Source organism: Fusarium poae, chromosome 2, assembly GCF_019609905.1.
Source record: "Fusarium poae strain DAOMC 252244 chromosome 2, whole genome shotgun sequence".
NCBI classification, from domain to species: domain Eukaryota; kingdom Fungi; phylum Ascomycota; class Sordariomycetes; order Hypocreales; family Nectriaceae; genus Fusarium; species Fusarium poae.
Window position 1 is genome coordinate 3,579,895 of NC_058400.1, and position 26,111 is coordinate 3,606,005.

Consider the following 26,111-nt stretch of genomic DNA (forward strand, 5'->3'; position numbering starts at 1 on the left):
GAGGATGATGCAGTGCGAAGGATCGCGAGATATTTGTTTATGAACTTGACCTAACGAGTCTTGTCTGACGTGGGTCTCGGAAGGGATTGTTTCGGTACAAGAGCTAGGAGAAAGAAACAAACACGGGAAAATGAAACTCCTTTTGATAATTTGAGTTTTTCAGAAATGAAGCAAGTCCTCCGACAAGGTTGGTAGGATAATCCAGGTAGTACTTATGGATAAACAGAACGGACAAACATGTACGGACGGATAGGCAGGCAGGTAGGTAGGTGGTACCTTATTAATAAGGGAGACAGTACCGAGTAGACAATTTTGTAGGTGCAATTCCAGCCTCACTTCAGGATAGGATGGTACCTGAGCCAAGGGCGTCCATGTGTTCGGCAAGTGGAGATGACTGCCGTTGCAGTATTCAATGCATCTTTTGATTGGGCAACAATTAAACTCACATACTTGGGACAAGGAGAGTTCTAGGGGTCGATTCACCTGAATTCCAGCACTAGAGGGCATCTACCAGTAAGGAACCAGTAATGGAGAGCGGTTGGACCCTGACACCCATCTTAGCGTTCAAATATTAATTAATCAACAGATGGATTGTTATGCACACCCCACCAGCTTCTACCAGTACACAGCTCACGTAAAGCCAGATCATAGGTACTAAGGTACCTACCTAGGTACCTACCTGGTACGTGATATCTGACATAAACCACAATCAGAAAAGCACGTATCACTTGCATATGCATAACTCAAGTCCCCAAGCCAATTTCTTTAATCTTCCCATATAGCAAGCAGAATTATCAGAAAATACAAGCAACGAGCCCAACCAAAACCGTCCATGCATGTCAGTGCCCCCAGTATTGCATTCTCGCCCCGACACCAAGTTCATCGTATTAGTACGCCGCAACTTCTTCCTCCCCGCATCGCTCTTGATTATTTAGCCTTGGTCCCGGTTTGCGAGTTGACAAAATGCTGAGTACCAAATGTGAGTGTGCGATGAAGTAGTGCTCTGAGATACCTCAACGGCCGTATTCGAGAGGCCCTGGATCTGGGGAAAAGCAAAAGGTTTCTGTTGCTGGCCTGAAAGACGCAGCGAAATTCCGAGATGAAAAGAAAACTCCGAAATGAAAGGTAGAAAAGAAACGTGTTGAAGTCCGATTGGTAAAACTGCATCAACCGTTGTTCAGCACTCAGTTAAAGCCAAGAGCACGACCGAGAATCCGCTCGATCGCAGAAAGTTCAAGGTAGGCGCACCTCCCTAGAGACATTTCATCAAACTGAGGTCCCTGGACATAGTTGACCTCATGGTAAAAGTAGCCCCAGTAGTCATCAGTGTCCTTGAGCGTCTCTTGAATCGAGGTGCGCTCGTGAATAGGGCGAATGAGGACATCGCGAGTCGTCTGCTCACGAATCAGGCGGATGTACCAGTCAACGACATCAAGAGGAATGTCTGGCTTGCGCGCGATGGCGTACTGGTGGACCCAAGAGGTGGGATTCAACGGCTGGCCATGACGGCGTTGTTGCTCGATGGGAGGCATTTGGACCATGAACGCAATGTTGTCCTTCTGAAGGATGGTGAAGCCTTTGCAATCCATTGCAGTTCGGATAACACGCTGGAAGAGCTGGGTGGTGAGGTTGACTGGGTCATCCTGCCCCGAGACTGATCGGCCAAGCAAACGAAGAAGCTTGATTGTAGCCTTGTACATAGCACCACGTTGAGCGATAGTAATGTGATCCGGGGCGTACCAAGGAAACTTGCGCAGGGTGCTGATGAGGCACTCATATGGGCGTTGAGGACACTCTTTGGAAAAGGGGGACCGATGAGGAACTTCCACATGTTTGACAAGCATAACCATCTCTTCCGGGAAGATGAAACCCTTGAAGTTTGCCCAAGGCTCTTTGTTGCTGGTGGGAAGGATCTGAGGGTTGGCGCCGTCCCAGAATACACCACGAGCAAGAGGGAAAAGTTCCTGCATCAGAGCAGCTTGACTCGACAACTCAACCTCAACAGGACGCTCACCAAGACGGCTGATACGACCAGTCTGGGTGTACTGGTGATGCTTTTCGGCACAGCGCATGGCATCCTCCATCGTCATGAATTCGACAAAGGCGTCCATGGTTTTGGACGTAGCTCGGTCCATGATGATGTGGATGGGTTCCTCACCATCACTCAACATTCGACTATTGCGACCAATGAAGGCAACGACTTCGGAACGCTTGGTAGAAAATGGTATCTAGAAAGATCAGAACAAGAGCAGTAGTAGGGGGGTGTGAAAGGCTTACATTCTTGAGACGGACAACACCTGCCGTGGATGCCTTGGTCGATCCAGGGCCGCTCGCGAATGGGAAGAATGCAGAGCTCATGGCGGTTTCAAAAGTAGGGAGACCAGAGTAGGTGCCCGTCAGCTCGTGTAGCTTTTGAGATTTATTACCGGCGAATGGCACTGTCATCGCAGCAGTGAGCATGGCTTGCTGGATAGCAGGAGGGGGCATATTCGGAAATGGGATCAAGGCACTCGGCTCAACACGCTCAGGACTTCCAAAGGGGTCCCGGGGTGAAGTGGAACAAGCGCTGGGGACTGTCTGCAAGTCCAGATTGAAGCGAGGAGGAGGCAAACTGTCAACTGGCTGACCAGCTGTTCGGGGCGCGTAGTTACGAGGTTCCGTCAAATGATGGTTGGTGCCTGAGGTGGGAGTAGACAGTGAATCACCTATGCGTTCGCCGCTGAAATGGTGCGGAGTGTTTCCAGGACTCATCAGGGACAAACCAGCGTGGAAGGAGATACTCTGAGGCAGACCAGGCATGTTTGGGGCCTGAGAGGGCGGCACAGGAGTGTAGAACTGGTGAGCAGCTCCAGTAGAATCCGATTGAACAGAGTGTTGGCTTCCAGGTTGAGAAGTCGAATTGTGGCCGTGTGGAGGTGAGATTAGGCCAGGCGGCTCGACACTGTAAGCACTCGTGTTCTGAATAGGTCGGCTAGGCTAAAATTCCCCAATATCAGCGACATTCATGACATTACTTTATAAGAACAGGACATCTTGATCCATAAACCCCAAGAGACGGCCTAAGACTTACATAAAGTTGAGCCCCGTGAGGGAGTCGGTTGGCAATGCCAGAGCTTCCAAGAGTTTGGCTGCCGCCGTTCGCAACGAAAACCACTCCCTGAGGGAAACCATTTGCTGTCGGCTGAGAAGAACCATTGGCGATAAAATACTGCGCGTTGTTGGCAGTAGATGGGACATGTCCATTAGCTATGCCATTGGCCATGTTGTTGCCAACACTCTGAGCTTGTCCTCCCATCTAAGGGGCCAGAGCACCAGTGTCGAGCGGCATGCACGGTACAACGGTGCCAGGAACACCCTGTACAGGGCTGTTTGGGGGCGCAACGGGTGGTTCAAGAATACTAGGCACAGGATTACCATTAGGAGGGAGCGTGGCCATTGCTCCCATACCATTCTGTTCCTCGCCAAACCCACTCGCTTGGAGGGCGTTGTTGAGAGCCTGGTGAGCTGAAGGCATCCACGAGTTTGAGTTAGCAAGAGAAGCAGACTCGGGGTTGTGCGAACTAGCAGCGTTTTGAGGTCGACTAGGCTGAGGTCGGAAAGAAGGGATCCCGAACGGCGGGTTGGAAGAGAGAGGGCCTGGGTGATAGGGGGCAAAGTTTTCTTGAGCCATCTGAGATTGCTGGGCATCAGACTGGCCTGGAAACTGGCCGATGTGATACGACATGTTAGAGTCGTGGGACTAAGAACGGATGCATTGTCAGTAAAATGTTCCTATTGTCCCAGGTATCGGATCTTAAATGCGAGAAAAGCGCTCGAGAAACTCTGTTTGTTATGCCCACGTCGTGTTGTAGCTGGGTAAAAGAAACTCACCACACAGCAATATGGCGGTAAACTTTCGATATGAGATAACAGATGACCGGCGAACCGCAACTGTGTTTCCGCACTGGATGTTTGGAATAAATCGGGTACTTAGGAAGTTGGAAGTCAAACGGGCTTGGAGTCCAACGGCCACAGCGCTTGTGGCGTAGGAATAATGAGGTCTCCGCGTGATATCAATACCACGAAGGTTCAAGTTGTAAGCAAAGAGAAAAAGATAAGAAAACTGTGAGAGAGGGGGCAAGAACGAAGATGCAGAATGGCAAGTGAAAAGCCAAGTGTTTGGATTCAAGAATCTGAAGTGCGCGGCTGTTAGCGTTATGATGTTGTGCGTTACAGACTAGAAGTTTGTGGAATGGAATAAAAGGGAGGCGGCAATGCCTGAGTGCCAAAATCGAAGGAATTAGGCGAGCGTCGCTGCACACTTGCGTACTCACTTCACTGTTCGAAATTGTTGATGGTAAAGGGCTGTGAAGGTTGCAGTGCAGGTTTGAGGAGGAGTGAGTGTTCAAGAAAAGTCTTGGTGGAAGCAAAAGTACCTAGCAGATAAAAGACGGTAGAAAGGAGCTCAAGGTAGAGAGGACCGATTCAATCTAGTAACTATTTCCGAAAGGCTGAATGCATTTACGGAGATCTGTAGCTTCTAGGGGAATGAAGAAAAGTCGGGGTTGAGATGGATAGAAGGGATTGATAGGTGCGAGAGGGAGAAAGGAGCCCACAGCAAGAAACAGAAGTGCTAGGCGAGCTAACAATTGTCTCCTAGGAAACAATAATGAAGCACCGGCTCCACGTTTCGATGACAGTGCTGGGCAGTTGACGGCAGTGTCAGAAAGGGTCATTCATACCTGTCCCTCGCAGGTCATTGACAGTGATTCATCAACCGTCATGACCACCAAGTCCAATAGCAACCAGAGACGAATGAATGAAGGGTGGAACAATAAATAGCCATGATTGTGGTGAAAAGTATGATTAATAAATAGCAGGCGACTAATGCCCAGTCTGCGATAGTGGACCTGGATTGAAGAACGAGGGGCTATTGCCAACAGAAGGCATTCAAACGTCGTTTGTCTTTTCAATCGGGGGGATTTTATCAATAAGTAGCCAACATAAACAGAGGGATCTCGCCCAGGGCCTAGAACTATCCATCAACGTCGGTGCCCGCTTATGCGGACCATTGTCAAATAACGAAAGGTTGTTCCAGAAAGATGCGCATTTCAATTCGATTTGGTCGGTAAAGTTTATATCTAGGCAATGTCGTAATCTTAAACCGCCCTTCTCTCCAAAGCATGAAGCTCGCCTATCGAAGCCTCTGCACGTCAGTACTGTCATAATTTTGCTTGGCCAAAAATATATTACGACAGCCGATATTCTCAGGAGAGATCTCCAAGCCTCATACCAGCTGAGGGTCTAGTCAAACTACCAATGGTTAGTATCGTCTAGCGGTGTCAATTGAGGTTGATTCTCACAGGTGTAAGGAAAGACTCGGCTACGAATCGCGCTCGGGCGTTCAACTATAGGTAGGTCAGCATCTACTGGTTGTAATTTTACATTGCGGCCTGGCACTTACAAATAGCTTCATCTCGGAGATCTCCTTGTCGACTTCTTCCATAAACTGGATGATGAAGTCAACAAGCTTATGCTTTAACATCTCCTCGGTGTGGAAGTTTGTTATCAGGAAGGAGATGTCATAGCCCTGTATTAGTCAGTCAGTCAGGGGCAGATCAATAGTGACATGTCATGACCAGTGGCTGACCTTGATCGGTTTCCTTCGCAGGATAAAGAATGACTCGGCACGTTGCGTTAAGAACCTTGTAAATTTATGGACCAGTATATGCTCGATTTCGTCGGCCTGCTTGATCTTGATGCTGATACGGACGGAGTTGATGCTAGGCTCGATCAAGACACGTTCATTCTCGTTTCGCGCAATAGTCAAGGGCTGGAGGAGGACTTCGGGTGATGTCTGTGCCTCAATCTCGGGGACATTGTGTCGCTCAGCGGTTTGAGAAGCAAAGTTAGAAAGCGTGAGTGCAGCGGTCAAGCTGCTGCGTACGCATTGCAAGTAAGGTCGGAGGGATTGAGACTAAGCGGAGAGGTTAGCTGTCAGCTTGCGATCAGGCTCATGGAATGGCAATGAGGTTGTACCATTGCTGGAAGCACGTCCTAGGACGTTCTAAAACAAGCGGCAGAAGCACGTATCGAGATGTTGATGGAGAACACGGAGCTCGGCGGGGTCGGTCGACGTTGACGTTGGAGGTTGGAGCTTCAACAACTTGAGGCGCAGTTGTTAATGAGGCGTCGCCATACCTGACGTCTCCATCTCTCTGGGTGGGGCCGTGATGAATGGGGAAACCTTGGACAGTGAAAGAGCTTGGCCCTCAAAGAGCTCTCTGTGGCTATAATATTTCCACAGAGCCACAGCCACAGCTCCTCGACTCTGGGCCCCGCGGAAACTACACTACACCGCTTTCCCCACTAACAATTCGCCTTCCTCCAGGTACCACTCGGTGACGCATCTCTAGCATCTTCTACGCCTTGTCCCTTTGCAAACAGCATCTCCACGGGGATGCATTCTTGACTTGTTCTCTTCCTTCTGTTCTTTCTTCTTCTTTAGATCTTGGGATTCTCAGGAAAAGGGTGAGCAGACGGCATCTGCTTTCCACAGTTACTTAATCACCCAGCACCCCACCTCAAGCCTCCAAGCTCCGATTAACAACAACCATGTCTTCCATTTCAGGTCAGTCATTTTTTGCCGCATTGCTTTGAAATCAATTTCTTACCTCCAATAGTCGTGGTGAAACACCAAGGGAAGAAGCACGATGTCGAAATCGATTCTAGCTCTACCGGCGAAGACTTCAAGCTCCAAATGTTCAGCTTGACCAATGTGGAGCCTGAACGCCAAAAGATCCTCATAAAGGGTGGCCAGCTCAAGGACGATGCCGACATGAGCAAGTTAGGCCTCAAGTCCGGCCAAGTCATTATGATGATGGGTACCCCGAGCGCTGGCGGTGGTGAGCTTGTCCGACCGAAAGAGGCCATCAAGTTTGTCGAGGACATGACAGAAGCTGAGCAAGCTCAACAAGTCGGTGCGACTCCCGCCGGCCTTATCAATCTTGGAAACACATGCTATCTCAATTCCACCCTTCAGACCCTGCGCGTGATCCCTGAGCTTCAGGATGCTCTGGAAAAGTATAGTCCTGAGAGTGGCGGCAACAGCAACTTAATGGTGGCAAGCACAAGCATGGACATTGCATCTCAACTTTCGAGTCTGTACAAGAGGATGGGAACAACACAGGCACCATTGCCTCCTTTGACCTTCCTGGGTGCACTGCGAGCTGTGTTCCCTCAATTCGCGGAAAAGTCCAAGACAGGACAAGGCTATGCTCAGCAGGATGCAGAGGAGGCTTGGTCCCAGATCGTGCAGCAACTTAACCAGAAGCTCCGAATCACCGGTAGTGAAAACTCGCCCGAGGAATCCTTTGTGGAGAAGTATATGTCTGGTGAATTTTCTTCTGTGCTGAAATGCGATGAGGAGCAGGCCTCCGTTGAGGGCGAATCGCCCGTCGTCGCTACGGAAAGGTTTGCCAAACTCAACTGCCACATCGACAGCTCGACGAACCATCTCCGAGACGGCATTCTTGCCGCACTAGAGGAAAAGTTTGAGAAGGAGTCTGGAGTTCTAGGCCGCAATGCTCTTTACACCAGAACCTCCAAGATCTCCCGTGCTCCTAAATACTTGACTGTGCATTTTGTGCGTTTCTTCTGGAAAAGAGAGACGCAGAAGAAAGCCAAGATCATGCGAAAAGTCACTTTCCCAAAGGAGCTTGATATTGTTGAGTTCTGTTCCGATGAGCTGAAAAGCGCTCTGGTTCCTGTACGCGACAAGGTTCGCGAGATTCGCAAGGACGAGGAGGATATCGAGCGTGCCCGCAAGAGACGTAAGAAGACTCATGACCAGGATGTCGGCGATATCCCTGGCGGTGCTGGCCTTCCTACCGAGAAGGAGAAGAAGGAAGCCGAGAAGAAGCAGGAGGGCAAGTCGACTGATGGAGACACTGTTATGGGCGAGGAGGGTGAGACATACAAGACTGATGCCGACATTGAGACTGAAAGGAATGCCTCCATCATTGAGGCCAAGAAGGAGCTGAACGCACTCATCAACCCCGACTTGCGCAACGACGATGGTGCCAACCAGTCTGGTCTTTATGAGCTCCGCGGTGTCATAACACACCAAGGTGCCAGCGCAGACAGTGGTCACTACACTTCTTATGTTAAGAAGTCTGCTCCTGTTGACCCCAAGACTGGCAAGAAGGGCGAGGAGGATGGCAAGTGGTGGTGGTTCAACGACGACAAAGTGACAGAAGTTGAAGCTGAGAAGATCGACACACTTGCTGGTGGCGGTGAATCTCATTCAGCTCTCGTTCTTCTATACTGCGCCATTCCTTTGCCTTCTGCCGAAGGTGTTATGGAGTAAGAAAATGGTACGAACGAAAGCCTACTGCGTACGTAGAAGTATGTTATCACCTGGGCACGACATAGGATGAATCAACGAATCAACATGGATAGGGGGGATGTGGTATGGCCAGGTAGGCGTAGTGGGGAGCATGACAAGCAGCCTACAATCAATAAAGTGTAAATTTTGTCATCTTCAGTCTATCAACTAAATACCTGGCTCGTTCAATTTTCCAAGTATGTTTTCATACATCTGGCCGGAGTATTCTCGCATCAGCCATCCGACTTCATGTGCCCAGTGAATAACGCCAATCCATGTATCAGGTTCTAATGCAATGTTCGTAAAGGTTACAATATGATAGTACAGCAGCACTAACTCCAGCAGTCACTATAATGAATCGCTGTCTCTCCTTGCTTTTTCAGCTTCACGCTCTTTAACACGGATGTCGAAAGCATCGATTTTCCTCTGAAGAACTGCCTTTTGTGAAACTAAAGACTTTCGTTGAGAAAGCAGAGCAGCGATTTGCTCATTAGGGGACGTGGCCCGGAATTCTTGAATTGCCTGTCATGATTGTCAATTGCTGGTCTGTGAGGAGGATTGTAGATAATGACCTGCCTCCTTCTTCTCGTTGTCCGTCTTTAGCTGCGCGCCGGTAATAGTTCCAGCAAAAATGCATGCTGCAAAAGCGACAGCCCAAACACCACGCTTGAACTTTTCCTGACGTGTCCACTTGTGCACAGCCATTTTGTTCCAAGGGTAAGGTCAATGGTGTCGCTAATACCCCCGCCAAACCTGCTCCGACAGTTGTCTACGCTTCCGAGGTGATGACTGGCGATAGGTTGAAGAAGCCGAAGTCGTTGCTGAAACGGTCGAACCCGTCGAGATGACTTCCAACTGCGGTGGGGGTTGTGAAGATGAAGGCCTCGGCACACAAGAGAGAACTTGAAGTTCAATCGGAGGAGTCGGCGACGGCGGATCTTGGAGAAACTCGGAGGCGGACCGGTGCCGGGCTACGGAAGAAGAATTATCGGCGTCGCGGAGATCGGTGGGCGGGTGGATCTTTAGCAGTGATAAAGGCGGATTGGGGAAGATTCTGACTAAGCAAGCTGCAGTTGAAGCTAGAGTGGGGAGGAGGGGCATCGTGGGGAGTCAAAGTCTTGCTGATGTCACAACGACGAGGTAGGTACAGTATAGCAAGAGAAAGGATATTGGTAATAATTGCTAAGATTTCTATATTGTTAAGATTTTGGTGGGGAGACTTTTTTGTCATTTGAGGAAACATGACGTGTAAATGCAAAGAAATTGTACTTGAACTTGACGGCTTGGGGTAGGTACTAACTCAACAACTGACTGAATTATTAGTACTGGCCACCTCCTAGGAACTAATATGTGACTTATTAGTTTACTTAATTATCATAGAAACTGGTCTGGTTTGACTTTTGGATAGGTAGATATGTGCGTACCTCAGTAATTCAAGTGATTGTGTGTCTTGAAATTACCAAGTACTATATATATTGTGTCTGATCGACTTTCGTCACAACCACCTCGTACCTTCAACAGTTGTTAATATGGAACCGCCAGACAACAGATAATACTTTGTTCACATTCCAACTTGAGATTTATCTGATCTAATTCCCCATTCGTGATCCAGTTGCTGAGTGCCTACCTACCTACCTACCTAGATGTGTTGAAAGAACGATAACGGGGGCAGACAGAAAGTGACTTGCCCCTCCTCATAAGATGGTACCTGGCTGATGGCGGGGTTTGTCACCCAAACGTAATCCATCCACTGCAACACCAAAACAAGTTTCGAGATAATAATTGTTCCCTCAACCTTGCACTTCTTGCAGATTTTCCCAATACTTCTTCGAGTACGCCACTCGATTGCTGATATGCTTTTCACCTGTGGACAATAAAACGATCGCTCTTCCTTCTTCTTCAACATCAGCTTCCGAGGCTTGAGCGTGGTACGTTCAACCCCACCTTCATAGGTCATATTTATGTCAGGTCATCTTCCAACATTTGAAGGATAGTACTAACTTAAATAATAAAGACAGTCTCGGGCTGCTTTTCGAGTCTTAAAAGACTTCTTCTTCTTCTTCTTCTTCATTTTCCTGGTCAGATTCCGGAGGCGTCAATCGATCCTTCCCATTGAGCATTAAACCATGTCAACCCCCCGTGTTTTCCTCATTCGCCATGGCGAGACAGAGTGGTCGCTTGATGGTCGTCATACTGGCCTGACTGATATCCCTCTTACTGCCAATGGTGAGAAGCGCGTGAGGGCAACGGGAAAAGCTCTTGTCGGCCCAGACCGTCTCATTGCTCCCAAGAAGATCGCTCATATGTGAGTCGCATTGCCTAGCTCTTTTTTTTATCGTACAGGTTGACATATATCACAGTTATGTATCACCCCGAAAGCGTGCTCAACGCACATTTGAACTACTCAATCTAGGACTGAGCCGTCCTCTACCCTGGACACCGCACGGCGACACCCCCGACGGGACTGGCCTGCAGTGTGAGGCCGAGGTTGAAGTGACAGATTATATCCGAGAGTGGGACTATGGTGACTACGAAGGGATCACATCTCCAGAAATTCGCAAGATCAGAGCCGAAAGGGGGATCAAAGGGTCCTGGGATATTTGGAAGGATGGCTGTCCAGGCGGAGAGTAAGTCAACTCAATCTCCCACTTACCCTATACTCCTTCCACACCTTGATCAAGGATCTTGTCAATCTAACATTGTTACTAGGAGCCCGCATGATGTCACGAGGAGACTCGATCAATTGATAGAAGAGATTCGGGAGAAATGGCATAAGCCAGTCATGGACCAAGGAAGCGACCAATGTGGCGACGTCTTACTCGTTGCTCATGGACACATCCTTCGTGCTTTTGCCATGAGGTGGGCTGGTTACGCTCTGCGAGAAGGTCCAACCTTTTTGCTAGAAGCAGGTGGTGTCGGAACTTTGAGGTAAGTTGTAATATGTCATTCACTTCACGTACGCGGATGCTAAGACTGCCCCAGTTACGAACATCACAGAATTGAAGAACCAGCTCTCTTGTTGGGCGGCGCCTTCGTGGTTGAACTTGATGGCCAAGACAATTAGCCACTACACATGCCATACCTCCAAGTGCCTTCTACTTGATGATTTGTTAAACTATAGGATTGGTTATTTAATAAACATGCTTCCAAGATCACACCAACGGTTGAGCCATATCGCCCTAGTCCAGGGATGGCAATGCATAATTTCCCGCCGACCAGACCTTCTGATTACATCTGTCATTACACAAGCAGCAAATGTTTCAAGAATCGAAGCTGACCTCGCACAGACGACTCCAGGCCCCGAGAGGGAGAAGCCTTCTTCACGCTGGTGTCTTTAACGGAAATGACTAAACCTCCGTTCGGTGTCACCGCCTTCACAATCGAAACTGTTTCACACTAGTTCGACAATGTTAATCCGAACACCTTTTAGTAAAGAAGGGTGTGTAGCGAAACTCTACAAAAGCACAACGCCTCGTCGCACAACTCAGTCCACCCCATATTTGGACGCTCTGGAAGCACGGATGAGGCTGAAAAAGGCGGCACGCACATGATATCACTCCTTGTCTCCTAGGTAGTCTAGACACGGGATCGCGCCGCACCGGACAAACCAGTGTCGCCCTTCACGAACCCATTAGCTCGACGACGTCATGGCCAATTTCGCATGGTGTGCTCCAACTCTGTCGAGTAATACGCCAAGCATAGTTCACGGTATCCCTTGACGGTAAAGAATGCTGGCTGCCACCGGAGGAAGAATGCGCCCGCACGTTATATCATGAAGAAATTTTTACCAGTTAGCTGAAAAGCGGGACGGGACGGTCCAGCTGATATAATGGTGTGAGGGGGATGCTTGAGGATGAGGTTATTCGGACATTGACTAGGGCTATCTATAACTTATCAGACATGAGAGAAGAAGTTGAGTTACACCTGACAAACACGTAGTAGTCCTTAAAGCCGTGTTTCTGAAATGCAACCCAATAGTCAAATGGGTCAGCCCACTCATAGATTGCAGTTGGGTTTCATGATTTAGATTCAGTGTAGGTTTTTATTCCAGTGCCCAAAGATGATGTGGTACTATGTATACTACATACAGTAGGTACGTAGTAGCTCAAAGCACTGGCTACCCTTAACCAAGATATTGTGTCATTAGGAACGACACGACACTATTTACATAGATTGTGGTACAAGACATTATGGTTAGCTACCATAAACGTATTGAGATAGATTGATCAAGCGAATTGGCTGAAAGTAGTATCGGTCGGACCCCTGAGTTGATCATAAATTAGTGATAGTGTCAATGAGATGATGGAGGATCTTATTCAAGCGTTTCTATCACTAGAGTTCACAATACCAAGTACATCTAAATGAGAAACATACAACGATCAAAGCACTAGTTAGAGCTTTGATGCCCTAGCGATAAACACTCTCTTGGTCATGGAATGGCCCTTGTTGCCATCATGGCCGTCTCCATGCCCGTATTTGCCGTCAGCGTGTCTTCCATCATGTGTGTGTCCGTGGTTATGACCATGGCCCATCGGATCCTTGAATGCAATGGGCTCTGGGAGTTCTTGGTAGGCAAAGTCGGTAAGACCAGCGTCCTCAAACATGTTCCTGATTTGTTCCTCTGAGAAGCCATGGTGCGCGATACCACGCTTCGCAGCATCCTGAGGATCTATCTTGTGGGCAACAAAATCGATGATGAAAAGAACGCCCCCAGGTTTGAGACGCTCGGCCAGTCTCTTAGACGCCAGATCTGGTTTGTCGAAGTGATGGAATCCGAGCCCTACACCTGCAACGTCGAAACCGAAGAACTTGGCGTCTGTAAAGGCCTCAGGAGAGATGTCTGTAGGATCAGCCAAGTTGCCCTGAAAGGCCCGCCGAGAAGAGCCCTGCATCTGGTTAGGATAGTTTACTATGCCTGGAGACTTGGACAGCCGGCCAATAATAGCCTGGGGCTCTTCGTTGGGGGTAACACTGACTTGGCTCTGAGCCTGGGCATTATATACATTAACCATATGCTCGGAAAGGTCGATGCCAATAGCCTCACTCGTATGCTGTGACAACACCTGAAATGCACCGTTAGTTTGAACTTGACCTTCTCAAGTTGCGTCTCCTAGAACAGAATCGCTCACCCTTGACAGCATGCCTGTACCACATGCGTAGTCTAGTAATCTGCTGTCTTGCTTGATGCCGATGAATGGGATCCTGTGCTGAATACTGCGCTCCAACTGCACGATCGCATCTGCGTTGCGTTGGTCGTACTCGTTGGCAATCTTTCTGTGATTGCACTGCATTAGCGATCAAATGCACTGAACCGTGCAGCACAGGACGGCCAGCATCCACGCCATTCATCGTGTGAGCGTCAAACGAAACTGGCCACAATACAGTACTCGCCAAACATATTTAAATACGTACCCAAAGTAGGCCTGGTTTTCAGATACTAAGTCGGTCATGGTGACGAAGTCGTTACTGGTGCCAACTGCAATGGAGGACAGGTTGTACAAGAAGGGAAACGGATAGTGTCTCACGAGACAGACGTGTGTTTGTTGAAGAGGCCGGAACAAGGTTTCACAGAGTGTCGAATGCGGCGGTTGTCTTGTTAGACAAACATCCGTCGTTTGTCCAGTTTGGCCATTTTATACGGAATGGGCCGGGGAGTTTTCGGGCAGTTACCTCGTGTCGCAGACTTATGAGGATATCTCCGCGATCCAATGTCGACGACAAAGAAGAGGACCCCGCAATTGAAGTCTCCGAGAGTTGGACCAAGGGCAGCTGCAGTGCTCTAGACCAACACAGGTAAGTTACTAAGTAATACTTTTGGTGCCCTGCCAAAACCATACTGCAATGCATTTATTTGTAGCGGAATGCCAATGCAACAAGTTGGGGCATGTTAGGGATTCTGTGGTTTGCATCATATTCATGAATGTGCTACAGCGAACTTGGTCGTCTTGGGCAAGTCAAGCTTGATAGAATGAATGAACAAATGAAACAAGCACTCAATCCAAAGACGGCTGGTCCAGGTCCAAGTCGAATTGCGGATGACCCTGGCACTGCGGTAGTAAGAGCGCGCCGGTCCGCCAACGATTGACAGTGCACCAAATATAGGGAGGGGTCAGCAATTAAAATAGAATGCGTGCAAATGCGGCAGACAGGTACCATGTAGCCGCATCCGTGGAGTATCGGTTCGTGTTTGCATTGTGATGCTTGACGTACGCAAGTTCGAAGAGAAGAAAGGGAGGAGGGGTTTGGTCATGGTCAGCGCTGACCGGTGAGCCTGGAAGGGATGATTAAACTCCATTGTTCGCAGGCGATATGTTGGTGCATCTTGGGTCTACTAATATGCATAACCATGTCTATCCCCTTGCTTTGCGTGTCAGGCAGATATATCCGTTCATGGACGGCATGGGTCTCCTGTTTGTATACCTAACGTTGACCGCCAACGTGGCAAGCGAGTAAAGAAACCAACAGATAATCATGAAAGATTCTCCAGCTCATTAGATAACTACTAAGAGGGCAAGCATGTTTGATGTAGAGAGGTTGTTATCCGCCCCGTCGCCCTGATTGTGTCACTGCATTCGACGTTCATAATACTCTGTATCAGCTAACTATTAGTTTCTGGACGCTCACCCTTGCTCGGCACAGCTTCCTATCTGGTGCCGACTCCAATGTACTAACCGTACAGCACCTGTGTCGCAAGCGTGCATGTCTACATAAGTAGTAAATACTTGGAACGGGTAAAAACACTACAATAAACCCCCTTCGACACGCGTCGCAAATGCGAGATGCACTCGACGAAGCAAGCATGATTTTGGGGCGTGTTTTCGCACAAGGGGGTCCATCTCATTATACAACGAATGACTGCAGACGAAGCCAACGCGCACTCTTCAGCCTGCAGGTTGCCGTGCATGTAGGCGAGGTCTCGTGGTGCTGGAGTGTACCTGTATGCATCGCTGGTCTTGCTTTTTTGTAGTTCCGTTTGTGACAAATAAAGCTGCTTGATGCGGATTCAAACGGAGCGTTAGATGGATGGATAACAAACATCTTGTTCTGACATTCTGGGTTTATTATCACACTGAGACCAAGTTGCGGGCAAAACTTGGTTGGATTGATGCAATTGACATCCATGATCCTCTGTAGACCAGGGAGGGGACTCAGTAAGGGGCTGGCTGACTGCGGGTTCTCTTCCAATATTGGAATAGGACAGCAAGCATCGGCTCGTGTACCCCTGTACATTCGCACTGTACAACAGACACGATACAGTACTGTACAGTGCAGTATTACATAGTAGGTACCCATGAAGTTGGCGGCGTAGGGGATGACATGCAGCCCGGGATGGCGCGAGGTGACCAGCGACCGTGCCGCGCCGTAAAATTGCGACGTGGCAGGCTTTGATGGATGAATGCAGCTGCAACAGCTATTGACCCTTACACTCCTTTTCTTGTTTTCCTTTTCTTCTTCTGTCATCTTCGCCATCTAAGTCCATCCAGCATGCATTGCATATTGCTTTTTGCGGCCCAGCAGAGAGAGTTTTTGGGGTGTGTCGCACCTACCTAGTTAATTAAAAGAATGATTGAATGAATAATTGATTGGCTATACAGTCTTTCATTTTTCTTTCATTCTTTTTTTTCTTCTTCTTTTCTTTTGTTTTTTCCCTTTTCAGGCTCAAACAGCAGCTCGACACCCCCCAACTATCGTATCCATGACACGGTAACCTCGCCTGTCTCATTAAGGTATGGCGGCCCGACCATTAAAGCCACGGCACCCGAGTAAAACCGGGACTGATCGCGGGAGACATGCAGTCTACCCGAGCTCGCAGGGATCTTCCGCATGAGCTCTGCGTCACGTGATCTTAGCTCGACGCGTGCGATTGGCGGACCGGGCCTTGCCTGAGCCAGGCCAATCGAAGTGGGCCCATGCGATGGAGTCTTGGTTGTGGCAGACAAGTACCTATGGTGTGGTTCAAGCCACCATCTAATGTCAATCTTGACACCAACCCCAGGTTTTCCAGGGGAAGAAATGGTGATTTTCTATTAGTATTACTACCGCTGTACCATGTATAGCTATGGTTGGTAGGTTGAAAATGAAAAGTGTCGGTGTGATGTGGTTGATGCTGGTTGCGATGCATGTATCCGTAAACTGCAATATCACAGCCTGATATCAATCGGTGCATCGACCTTGATCTCCCTTGCTGATCTTTATGCCGTATAATACATGCTGCAGAGTGTATGTCTCACTTGCTGGCTGGGCTCTTGTTTTACTGAGAGATTGATTGTGGTCAGCCATTTGTTCATCCTGGCCGAAGTGTGGTATGTGTCGAGGTCATGGCACGGATGTGCGCCGACTCAGCAATAAGAAATTGTCAAAGTACTGCCCTCTACCTCAACATTCCTCATTGCTCTTACTGGATAATATCACTATACCAACGCTCAGCGTCAGGGTGTGTCACAAATCAGTGTCTCACAAGCTGCACTTTCTGCTTCTGTTTTTTGAGTGTAGCATTCTGGCATTGAGCATATTGTTCCAATACGACGACTCCTGCATGTTGCTGATAACCCAATTCCAGGTGGCACTACAATTCCTGGCCGTAGAATTTACTGTGTACCTCGTGTGGACCTGTCTGTATCAATGGGGGGAAGGGGGTTGATTATTGCCATTGCCGAAGAAAACAGCAAAAGGGGGAAAAGAAGAAGCAGCTTTCGTTAGAGGCTGACGGGGGGAGAGCCCCTTACCCAATAGAGCGAAGGTGTGGTACAAGCAGAGGACAAGAGAATCTGTAAACAGATATAGAATTCCAAGAGCATAAAGCCCCGGCGGTGTCTCAGGTATGAGTTTCTTGAAATGTTTAGATTACCTTGCAAAAATTGACATACTGAGACAGTTATGCGATGAACAACTGGTAGAGGACAATTGGCATGGAAATTAAGCCATTCTTTTCTAATTTGTCTGTCACTTCTACTATAGGCACGATTTTCCTGTCAACCGGCACTTGTCTGCCTAAGCCCTGAGTTTCTATTTCACGTTTCTACGCTACTTCAAATTCTACTGACATCAATACATTACCTAGTATCTGTTACCGAAGTACTAATAACAATTCCATGACTCCAATTTCTTATTATTTTAGGTATTCAGATACCTGGTGGAATATCGGGCGTTTCATTGAGTTACCTTCATGCGCCACACCGCCCTTCTTTGATTAGCCACAGGCGAGTTTACAGCCCGTGGTCTTATTCATTTACTAAGTGTTCAAGAATACGGTACCAAGGATGACATATATGCACTTAATTAATTATTATGGCGTTGTGCTTATTTATCGCTGGCATCATTTCAACATGTTTTAGATATATAGTATGTCCGATCATCAAGACGTCTGTCTGTCTATCTTTGCTAATATGACTCGTCAAAGTCTGTCCACTTCGGTGCTCCCTGTTACTGCAGCTCCTTCTGGTCATGTGAGTAGAAAGGTCAGATCGTCATCTGCGGTCTTCTAACATACTAGGTACCTTGTCCCATTCATCAAGTGAGGAAGGTAACCATCACCTCAACATCATTTATTTCGATTGCAAGGGCTGCTAACGTTCCAGTTACCTGACCAGCCTTTCCCATCTTTGGAGACGACAGACAAGGCCGCCTGTTCCTATTGGAACGAACGCAGAAGATCCTGTGATTTGATAGGCCAGTTTGCGATACTTGTCATGGTCTTAGACCGGGGGTTCCAGCTGCTCCGCTCGTCTAAGCGAACAGTTCGGGGTTGGCAGGCAAGTGGCACACAATACCTACACTCTCAACGCCAACTCTGCCCCTTGGATGAAGATATGCATATTCCAAGGCGCTGATACAACAGTGCACCCCATCGCAGCGCATAGGTCGTGTTCGCGTACACAGTTGTCCTGCTCATGCTACTATGTAACATCTGCTCCCAGATAGATGCGTCCTGTCATGCACACCCTAGCCATACCGCTCCCCATCGCCAGGATCTAGCGCACCACGCTTGCTGTAGGCTGGATATCAGGTCTGGGCGACCGACATACACAGTGGGACTGCTACACTTCGATGAGCGTACGAAAAGGTTGGGTTGGACACGCAATGTCTTGAGGAGGCATGTTGCAACCGAGCTTTGCCCAGGGTCAGCAATGATTATTGATGGATTGTATCCCTGGTAGGATGGCAGGCTGCCGAGCTGCACCTCCCACCCGTTGAGGGAAATCCTGGAGGCATTTCACGTGAAGCAGACTTGACGCGGCTTGCCGGGTTGGCAAAAATCATCTCCCTTCAAACCCCTTCCCTTCCTTAGACGGGATAGCCCTTGCGGCCCGACGCGCACCTAGAAGCCGCAAGCCGCATGCCCCGTATGGTCAGACGGCACCACCCCGGGCCCACTAGAAAACAGCCAATGCGTCAGATTATCCTCACGAGCCATTTCATATTGCCCATGTTATGAATTGAATGCGTAGGTATCCGTAGTTAGCTCTTCACTTGCTTACCGACAATTGAACCGCAAACTTAATGATGCGTTGTTGGTGATTGTACGAGCCAATATTATCCCTATCTCACATAAAACCGCCGCGCGCCATTCTCGGTGCGTGTCTCACCATTAATGGATCGACTGATGGGTGACAGACAATACGGTTAGGATCATGCACCTCAACTCTATGACTACCTACGTGCAGAGTGGCCGTCGGCGGTCCATGTACACTCGAAAATTTAGCCGAGTTTACCATTTTGAAAGTCCCGCGACATTGTCCGTGCCGAAGGCCAATACATGGATTAACAGCGACGGCGTTGACCAGCGTTAATAACAGCTTCCTTCTCTCGTCTGGCGGTCAACAACCCAGTTCTGGGAAAGGCTGCGTGTCTCCATCACCACGAGCAGCCTACCAACCACCAACCACCAAAATGTGGGTTTCGGTCCTCTTACACGTATCGAAGATGCATATTGTCCTGCACGGGCAAGCAAAAGCGTAACATCGTGCATTACTGGTTTGCATTGTTTGACAAGGTTATTATCAAGAATCGCACAATTGGCGAATGGGGAAGGGAAATGCATGATGAAGGAGGGTTTGGGCGTAGTACACGGGACGGGATGAGCCTTCTCTGTGGGCGGCTCAAGTACGAACAAGTAGGCCACGCTGGCGTCCGTGGCTGGTTCCTGTTTTCAAGACGTCCAATCCCCCAGCCGTACTTAACAAAGTGTTTTAGGCTCTCGGCCCTCTGAGCATCATGGATGCCAGCAATCTGACGCAAACGACTTGTTGGCCCATCCATCCCATCTATAACGACGCTAATGGTCTGTCTGGATGTTGCGACGAAGGATGTAATTCACTACGGTGGTGTCTCGCGCTTTTTCTTCAGTACGTTAGTTATACATTACAGATCTGTAGTAGCATTGTTTTTCAGCTGATGAGTGCCAACAGACTTACTCGAAGCTCCGCAAGCGCAGCCTTTCCCAAAACACGCCCTCCAAAACAGACTTTCATTGCTCAGAGCTAAAAGAAACCTCAAAGGCCGCCGCTCCCGTGCCTTGGATGTGGCTAGACATGAGAGGGAGGATTCAAGCTCTAATTGGTTGATCACAATTGAATGAACAAGCACCGTCCCTGATAGCGCCAAAAAAAAAATCCATTCCGGTTTCCAGAGAACCGGAGCCTTGCTCCACAACGAGCGTTCGTGACACTCAACGGGCCACGGGCGATAAAGACATAACGATCCAACATCTAGTTAGGTAGTTAACGATTCGGTGTAGTAACCAGACCAGCTGGCCAATAGCAGAGTTAAACCCCAGGCTGGTCATGGCGGGAGATTTGACCTGTCGGCCTGCATCACATTATCATTTACATTATGGTTCAGTGCACCTCCGGAATCGGGATGAGCAGTCAGACAATCCGTCGTGTCATCCACAACGCCGCTCGCTTATTTGCAGCCGGCACATTAGTGACCATTGAGCGAGATCGTTTCAAAAATAACCCTGTCTATTGTGGCCATCCGCGGCAAATCCTGTCTGTTAGTTAGTTGATTGATTTGTTTATTTTTCTCAGTATACCTCAATAATCGAAATATGCCTGGTACAGACAAAAGTGTCCGATATCAAGGCGGGAGGTTCCGGCGGAGCACAACTTGATGTGCAAGTATAACTTCTCCGCTCACTACGCTGATAGTAAGAAGTTGAGACCAAATCTGCAAACACAAGCGAACTAAGACGCCAATCAGTTTCCTTGACTCGACTCTCGGTGTTTCTCTGATGAAGAGTTTTGAGCCACGTGGAGGTTGCGTAAAATGCAAAAGAAAACAGACAGTCTTGAGCCATGAGGGGTGAAACTGACAGGGCAATTCTGAGGGGTCATCAGGCAAAGCAAAGCTTCTGTCTGTGTGTTGTGTGCCATGGTTTGATCTACTGCGTGGAAAAGCGCAAGGCACCCGTTTTGCTGGATTCGTCTGAAAACATACTGTGCCTCTTCTCGTGTCTGACTGGTTCGAGCCAAATATGACATGGTGCCGATGAGTGAGCATGGAGTTAAGTGTTGTCGACCTGCATGAGTCGTCTTGGTCGTGTGGATGAATGCTCGTCACCCAAGGGGGGCTGTCAAGGAGTGGTGCCAGGCCCAAGAAGGGTAAGGGAAAAGGACATTAAGGGCACATGGGCGACAAAGCAGGGGTGGTAAGCGAATGGATGGATGTACGTGCTACGGGGTGGTCGATGCCAGATGCCCTCGTGTGTAGGCGGGGATTCACAGTGCGTTGGGTTATCAAGTCCGGCGCTATATTGAAAGTTGCGGGTTGAACCGCACTGCATTATATTGACAGATATTATTTAGCAATAACGAGCCCTTGTTGGACTGGACCACAACCAACCTTTTCGTAAACCCAGGTAACCCTCGATGGCATGGATACAATATTTTACCAACATTTCAACTCACATTCATGCTCTAGACCATCGGAGTGACCTTGATCATACTGTACATACACCTTGGAGCTCCAGACAATGCAGGGTAGCTTCCGGCATTGTACCTACACCGCGGTTTACAGGTATTCCCTTTTCGAGTCAATCCGATGCGAGAGTTGTTACATAACAGTGCCGACTTAAGGAAGCACTGCGTCGTATTGAGCATGCTCAAGGCCGTACACAGATTTGTTTGCCCATGTTACCAGGGACTGATGAATAACAAAGAATCAACGACTCTCAATGCCACTGGGAACACTGTCGAGAAGTTTTGGTACTTCTTGTTATACAACAACATGTTTTGACGCAGCGATATGGTTATCTCGTTGCTCACTACTCCCTCAATGGCATTCATGGTGGTAAGAGGATGGGAGCTGGTGCTTGCTAGTCGTGCTGCTGTCCCTCGCTTATCTTCTAGGAACGACATCACCTTGAAGAAGGGTGATGGGAGCTTTCATCACATTCTGGTGGTCCTGTTCATATATGCCATCGATGAATGCCTACACAAACTAGCGTTGATTGGCCACTGTCTGGACAAGAGTACCATATTATTTGGCCGTGAGATCCCCTCCCAGTTGGGTTCATCAGGGCTTGAAATGCGACATTATACAACTAATACTACATGAACCGATATGGTATTAGTTGAAGTATTAAATCTGGAAGAAACAGATGTGTGTTCACCGACAATGCCGTCAAGAACTGTAACAAGTTCTCCTGCTCTGCCGCACAGCGACAGTAGTTCTGACATTAGGTACCTACCTAGGTAGGTACATATTCACCACGAATACTCTGTACAGGGTGGCGTGGGGAGAGGCTTGCAGGTCCCAGCGTTGCAGTGTCCCAAGAACCATACCCCTGTAGTGAGTGCCCAGCATCAGCATCCATACCAATGCAAGCCGGACCGTCCCAGGTAACCCGCGATTATTTGGCAAAACCTGGCCTTCCTCCCGCAATAACGCAGAGTCGTCACGTACGGAGCTTTCACCTGTTACTTACTCGTTCCCATCAAGCCAAATCAATGTCTTGTCACGTCAACATCTCGAAAGGACCTGTGACCAATGTGTGCGGTTGACAGCTTGTTCGATAGACAAGTCACCGAGTGGCACATCCTGCGAATCAATCTGTTTCGCCCAAGGATATATATGTTGATCATGCTACTCTTACTGAGTTCTGCTTTAGGTACGCGGCAGCTCTTGACCTGAAGGTATGATACAAAATTGACTCGAAGACAATGAATTCTCGACCGGGGCACATGTGAGACTCGACAAGAACGGAATGGTGAACTGCGAAGGGAACAGTCAGTCACAATCCGTCCGTCATACTAGTCTAGTGAGTCGTGAGTGACCTTGGTGGCAGAGAGCGGTCGAGCTGCATGAATGATACCAAGGGCATTCGCATGGATGGAATACTGACACTAGCTAACTGCGTCGGCCATTCCCACTATCGTCTTCCATGGCTTCGAATCCGCCGCACCGAGGTTCCAGCCAGGTCCCACGACCGTTGCCAGGGTTGAGTTGCTCTCCTCTCCTCTCAACATTGTGGTAGTAGAGGTATAAACCCACACCTCGACAGCGACCCCTCTTGCTCATCTTGGACAGAATACAACCATGGCAATTGGCTCAATCTGCACACCCAGGACATCTGACACGCCCTGTTACACCACACTGGTGGTGCATCCTGCGGCCGTCTCTGCAACCCGCCGTCGGGAACAAGCGCAGGACCCCAGACCACGCAGCAGCCCAAGGCTCAGGGCTCCAAAAAAGATCTCAAGACATTCCGCCCGCAACGCAACGTCCTGGTAGCGTTTATTATTCTGTCCCTGTTCCCAACCGAAGGGATAGGTGCACAGGAATCCTGGCAGATTAATACGCACACCAACCCTTGATTGGGCACTTGTGCTGTTGCGAAACCAGCAGCAAACAAACAAACACAACACATCAGGATATTCTTTGCGATATCCATAGCCAAGGCCCGATCCGGCCTTTCTGGTCTCCTTGTAGTCTACTCTGTAGAGATGGTTAAGTTGACCATGGCCTGTCTGACTGGAATTGGATACGACGTCTTGGGTCAGGTTGAGACCACATCTAGTAAGTCAGTTCCAAGCTCATGGCAGATCTGATAGCTGATAGGTTCGGCCATTTCTAGGCTATCAGTACCCTCCTCCCAGCTCTTACGTACGTCGATCAACTATGACTATTCCAAACGGGCCTTCACGAGCTTTTCAACTATTTTTTTCTCTCTCATTCTTATTTCAGCGCGCGCACACTGTTTGTTTGTTTGTCTTCCTTGGTCGGACAAGACAAGGCCCACACGAGACGCTTGCTTGCCCGTGCATACACACACGCGCGCACTTGATCAACCACTCTTATGGAGCATGTGCTTGCCTTGTTAGCGGATACGGCGCGTCTTCATTCATGAAAGTGCTATTTCCATCGCTGTCAGTCGTGGGATACGTGATTCGTCTGGACTGGAGCTTTGCTTCAAGGTCCCGACTCTTTGGCCGGCGTCTTCCTGATGGGACCCATTCGAAGAGCGCCGTATCGGCTGATTGTTTGCCCCTCGACTGCTGTAAGGTACCACCGGTCATGCAATAGCCGATTCTTGGTTCAAGGCCAAGGTGGTGGTGTGTCGGGGCAGGGGCTGTGTGCTCCAGGAAACCATGCACTGGGCCAGCAGCACCAATTCTTCTCTGTAACCTCTGCTGTATTCAATTTTCGTGCCTCACCTTGGCCTAGTTTATTGGCCTCTTGGAAGTTCTGTTCGGGACCTGCCTATCTAGATTATACCTTTCCACACTGCTGGGTCAGACTGCCGCGCTAAAACGCCCCTCCCCATCTAGGTAGGTTTGCCATGAACCTCATGCCATCCTCCTCACTTAGTATGTACTAAGGTATGTTGTCTGTTAATCATCAGAGCCTCTTGAGTAATTCCTGTCATAATAGGGAACAGGGAACGACCCTTTCGGTACCGAAAGAAATGGACTGTTCAGTGCTGTCAGATGTGTTTTGTTATCCCAAACTGTATGACTCAGATGTGACTTTTATCTCACTGCAATCTGTCGCATGTGGCCGATACTTAATCACACTGAGCCGGTTGGCGACGGGCGAACCTCGCGGCAGTTTGACTTCTGCAGCCATGGGTATTAAACCTTGAATTGCCGTGTCTTTGCGGTCCAATACCAGCTTCGGGTTCGTTCACCTTAAGTATCCAGCTGGCACACCTACAAGCGCCGTCAAAGGGTTCTTCCACCTTGTGTTTTTATAAATTATTTTATCAGTTCCAGTGTTCGAATAGCACTAAATAGGTCAAAGAACACTGCGCCATTGATCGAGATTTGGTTGAGATTGAGCTAGCGTTTAAGCAAAGCATGGCTAAGTCGAGGTTCTGGTATGCGAGGGAGGGAGGCGCCGTGCCCGTTGAGATGTGGTTGACTGGCATTCCGTTAGGTGAAGAAATATTCTACCTGCCCTCAGTAATTCATTACTTCATATGGTTCCTATTGTCTCTTGATACCTATCGTAGCTCTACGCTTTGAGGTTTAGCAAATTGCTTAATACGATGAATGACAGACCAGGTCCAAGCTTATTAGAGGCGACAGCCTCAGACGCCGCCGAAAGTTCCCAGCTCTCCACGAAAAGCCTCTTTTTTTTTGTTTCTCTCTTTGTTTTTTTTTTGTCATAGTGCATCAAATAGAGAGAGAGAGACGCGGTTGAATTCACCGCGTCATCTGTTTGAACTGACTGAGAGAGACCCCGGCTTGGACAGAGAAACAAAGACTCAGATCCCAGTCCCATCGCTGACGGTCCGTTCCTCAAGGCCCGTCCGTGACCATGAGGCTACGAGTGGCTAATGTTATTTTATTGTTATAAGTATTACTACGTAGCCTGGTGCAGCCTTACCCCTACCTCGTCCAGGGCCGTCGGGCTTTGGACGACTGCTGTACCCGTCACCACTACTACTGCAATGAATAATCCACTCTACTGTATAGCTGGTGCGTGCTCAGCTGGTCATTTCACCTCCTGGCTGGGTCTCTGGCCTTTGACTTTCACACCAGAAACGCTCTGGACCCGATTCTATACTTTCCATTTTCCTTCTATTCACACTGCTGTGCTGGTTGCCCGCTGACCTAAGTACGTTCGTAGGTACTCTGGTGATTGATATGTGTTTGTTTGGCGAATGCACTCTATTGGGTCCTGTGGTTCGTCTTGAATAGCCCGACAATCTCGGCTGGCTTTCATTCAGCATTGAAGGTATGGATATACTCGACTTGGCTTAGCCGTTGTTTCATCTCGTCCGCAGGTAAGGTAAGGTGAGGGAGAGTACATGCGGCTCGTATCTACGGGCCTGCAGCACAGTACCTACAGTGAGTTTACAGTGCTGTGCACCTACTTAGTACCTATGTACTAAGGTTCACTTGTGCCTCCCGCTGCCTTGTCTTCCATGGACTCCACTGACTACTACAGAGCCAGATGGGACCTGTACTGTGCCCAAAGTGGTTTTGGTGCTAGCTGGGCTCCATGGGGCCGGCTCCCTGGGAACGGCACGACACCGGCCCATCCGCCCCATTACTCCCGCCCTGGTCTCCGCCACTTGTCCACCTTAGACTGCCCGTCTTCCTCCTACGCTGCACCTGCACCTGCACCTGCACCTGCAGCTACCCTCCTCACATTCAATCGATGCCCCTGTTAGACTTACCCTTCTAAATAAATAGTAGCACCCCTTCATCCTTGAACCTCATCAGTACTTACCTATGTACTTCTGGCGCGCGCTCTTCCCCACTTCCTTGTCGCCGCAACGGCATGCACCTGCTGAGGT

At 48.9% G+C, this 26,111-nt stretch overlaps 10 protein-coding genes across 10 annotated transcripts; 3 read left to right on the forward strand and 7 right to left on the reverse strand.

Annotated features, from left to right (window-relative positions):
• Positions 1-1,184: 1,184 nt before the first annotated feature.
• FPOAC1_005075 (uncharacterized protein) lies at positions 1,185-3,262 on the reverse strand (the record flags this gene model as incomplete). Its single annotated transcript, XM_044849606.1, has 3 exons — positions 1,185-2,228; positions 2,278-2,976; positions 3,071-3,262. 3 exons carry the CDS (start codon positions 3,260-3,262, stop codon positions 1,185-1,187), a joined length of 1,935 nt encoding a protein of 644 aa, XP_044708316.1.
• Positions 3,263-3,295: 33 nt separating this feature from the next.
• On the reverse strand, positions 3,296-3,724 carry FPOAC1_005076 (uncharacterized protein; the record flags this gene model as incomplete). The annotated part of the gene is made up of 1 exon (XM_044849607.1): positions 3,296-3,724. One exon carries the CDS (start codon positions 3,722-3,724, stop codon positions 3,296-3,298), a length of 429 nt encoding a protein of 142 aa, XP_044708317.1.
• A 1,559-nt stretch (positions 3,725-5,283) lies between these two features.
• On the reverse strand, positions 5,284-6,021 carry ARPC4 (Actin- protein 2/3 complex subunit 4; the record flags this gene model as incomplete). The annotated part of the gene is made up of 5 exons (XM_044849608.1): positions 5,284-5,292; positions 5,343-5,387; positions 5,444-5,569; positions 5,630-5,956; positions 6,019-6,021. 5 exons carry the CDS (start codon positions 6,019-6,021, stop codon positions 5,284-5,286), a joined length of 510 nt encoding a protein of 169 aa, XP_044708318.1.
• A 573-nt stretch (positions 6,022-6,594) lies between these two features.
• On the forward strand, positions 6,595-8,347 carry FPOAC1_005078 (uncharacterized protein; the record flags this gene model as incomplete). The annotated part of the gene is made up of 2 exons (XM_044849609.1): positions 6,595-6,610; positions 6,663-8,347. 2 exons carry the CDS (start codon positions 6,595-6,597, stop codon positions 8,345-8,347), a joined length of 1,701 nt encoding a protein of 566 aa, XP_044708319.1.
• A 508-nt stretch (positions 8,348-8,855) lies between these two features.
• FPOAC1_005079 (uncharacterized protein) lies at positions 8,856-9,070 on the reverse strand (the record flags this gene model as incomplete). Its single annotated transcript, XM_044849610.1, has 2 exons — positions 8,856-8,887; positions 8,938-9,070. The coding sequence occupies 2 exons, from the start codon at positions 9,068-9,070 to the stop codon at positions 8,856-8,858; spliced, it is 165 nt and encodes a 54-aa protein (XP_044708320.1).
• Positions 9,071-9,100: 30 nt separating this feature from the next.
• On the reverse strand, positions 9,101-9,466 carry FPOAC1_005080 (uncharacterized protein; the record flags this gene model as incomplete). Its single annotated transcript, XM_044849611.1, has 1 exon — positions 9,101-9,466. One exon carries the CDS (start codon positions 9,464-9,466, stop codon positions 9,101-9,103), a length of 366 nt encoding a protein of 121 aa, XP_044708321.1.
• Positions 9,467-10,491: 1,025 nt separating this feature from the next.
• Positions 10,492-11,429, forward strand: FPOAC1_005081 (uncharacterized protein; the record flags this gene model as incomplete). The annotated part of the gene is made up of 4 exons (XM_044849612.1): positions 10,492-10,670; positions 10,726-10,992; positions 11,075-11,293; positions 11,348-11,429. The coding sequence occupies 4 exons, from the start codon at positions 10,492-10,494 to the stop codon at positions 11,427-11,429; spliced, it is 747 nt and encodes a 248-aa protein (XP_044708322.1).
• Positions 11,430-12,756: 1,327 nt separating this feature from the next.
• Positions 12,757-13,815, reverse strand: FPOAC1_005082 (uncharacterized protein; the record flags this gene model as incomplete). Its single annotated transcript, XM_044849613.1, has 4 exons — positions 12,757-13,251; positions 13,342-13,428; positions 13,495-13,639; positions 13,778-13,815. The coding sequence occupies 4 exons, from the start codon at positions 13,813-13,815 to the stop codon at positions 12,757-12,759; spliced, it is 765 nt and encodes a 254-aa protein (XP_044708323.1).
• Positions 13,816-22,327: 8,512 nt separating this feature from the next.
• On the reverse strand, positions 22,328-22,885 carry FPOAC1_005083 (uncharacterized protein; the record flags this gene model as incomplete). Its single annotated transcript, XM_044849614.1, has 3 exons — positions 22,328-22,405; positions 22,461-22,579; positions 22,720-22,885. The coding sequence occupies 3 exons, from the start codon at positions 22,883-22,885 to the stop codon at positions 22,328-22,330; spliced, it is 363 nt and encodes a 120-aa protein (XP_044708324.1).
• Positions 22,886-23,310: 425 nt separating this feature from the next.
• FPOAC1_005084 (uncharacterized protein) lies at positions 23,311-23,811 on the forward strand (the record flags this gene model as incomplete). The annotated part of the gene is made up of 3 exons (XM_044849615.1): positions 23,311-23,383; positions 23,442-23,470; positions 23,689-23,811. The coding sequence occupies 3 exons, from the start codon at positions 23,311-23,313 to the stop codon at positions 23,809-23,811; spliced, it is 225 nt and encodes a 74-aa protein (XP_044708325.1).
• Between the last annotated feature and the right edge of the window lie 2,300 nt (positions 23,812-26,111).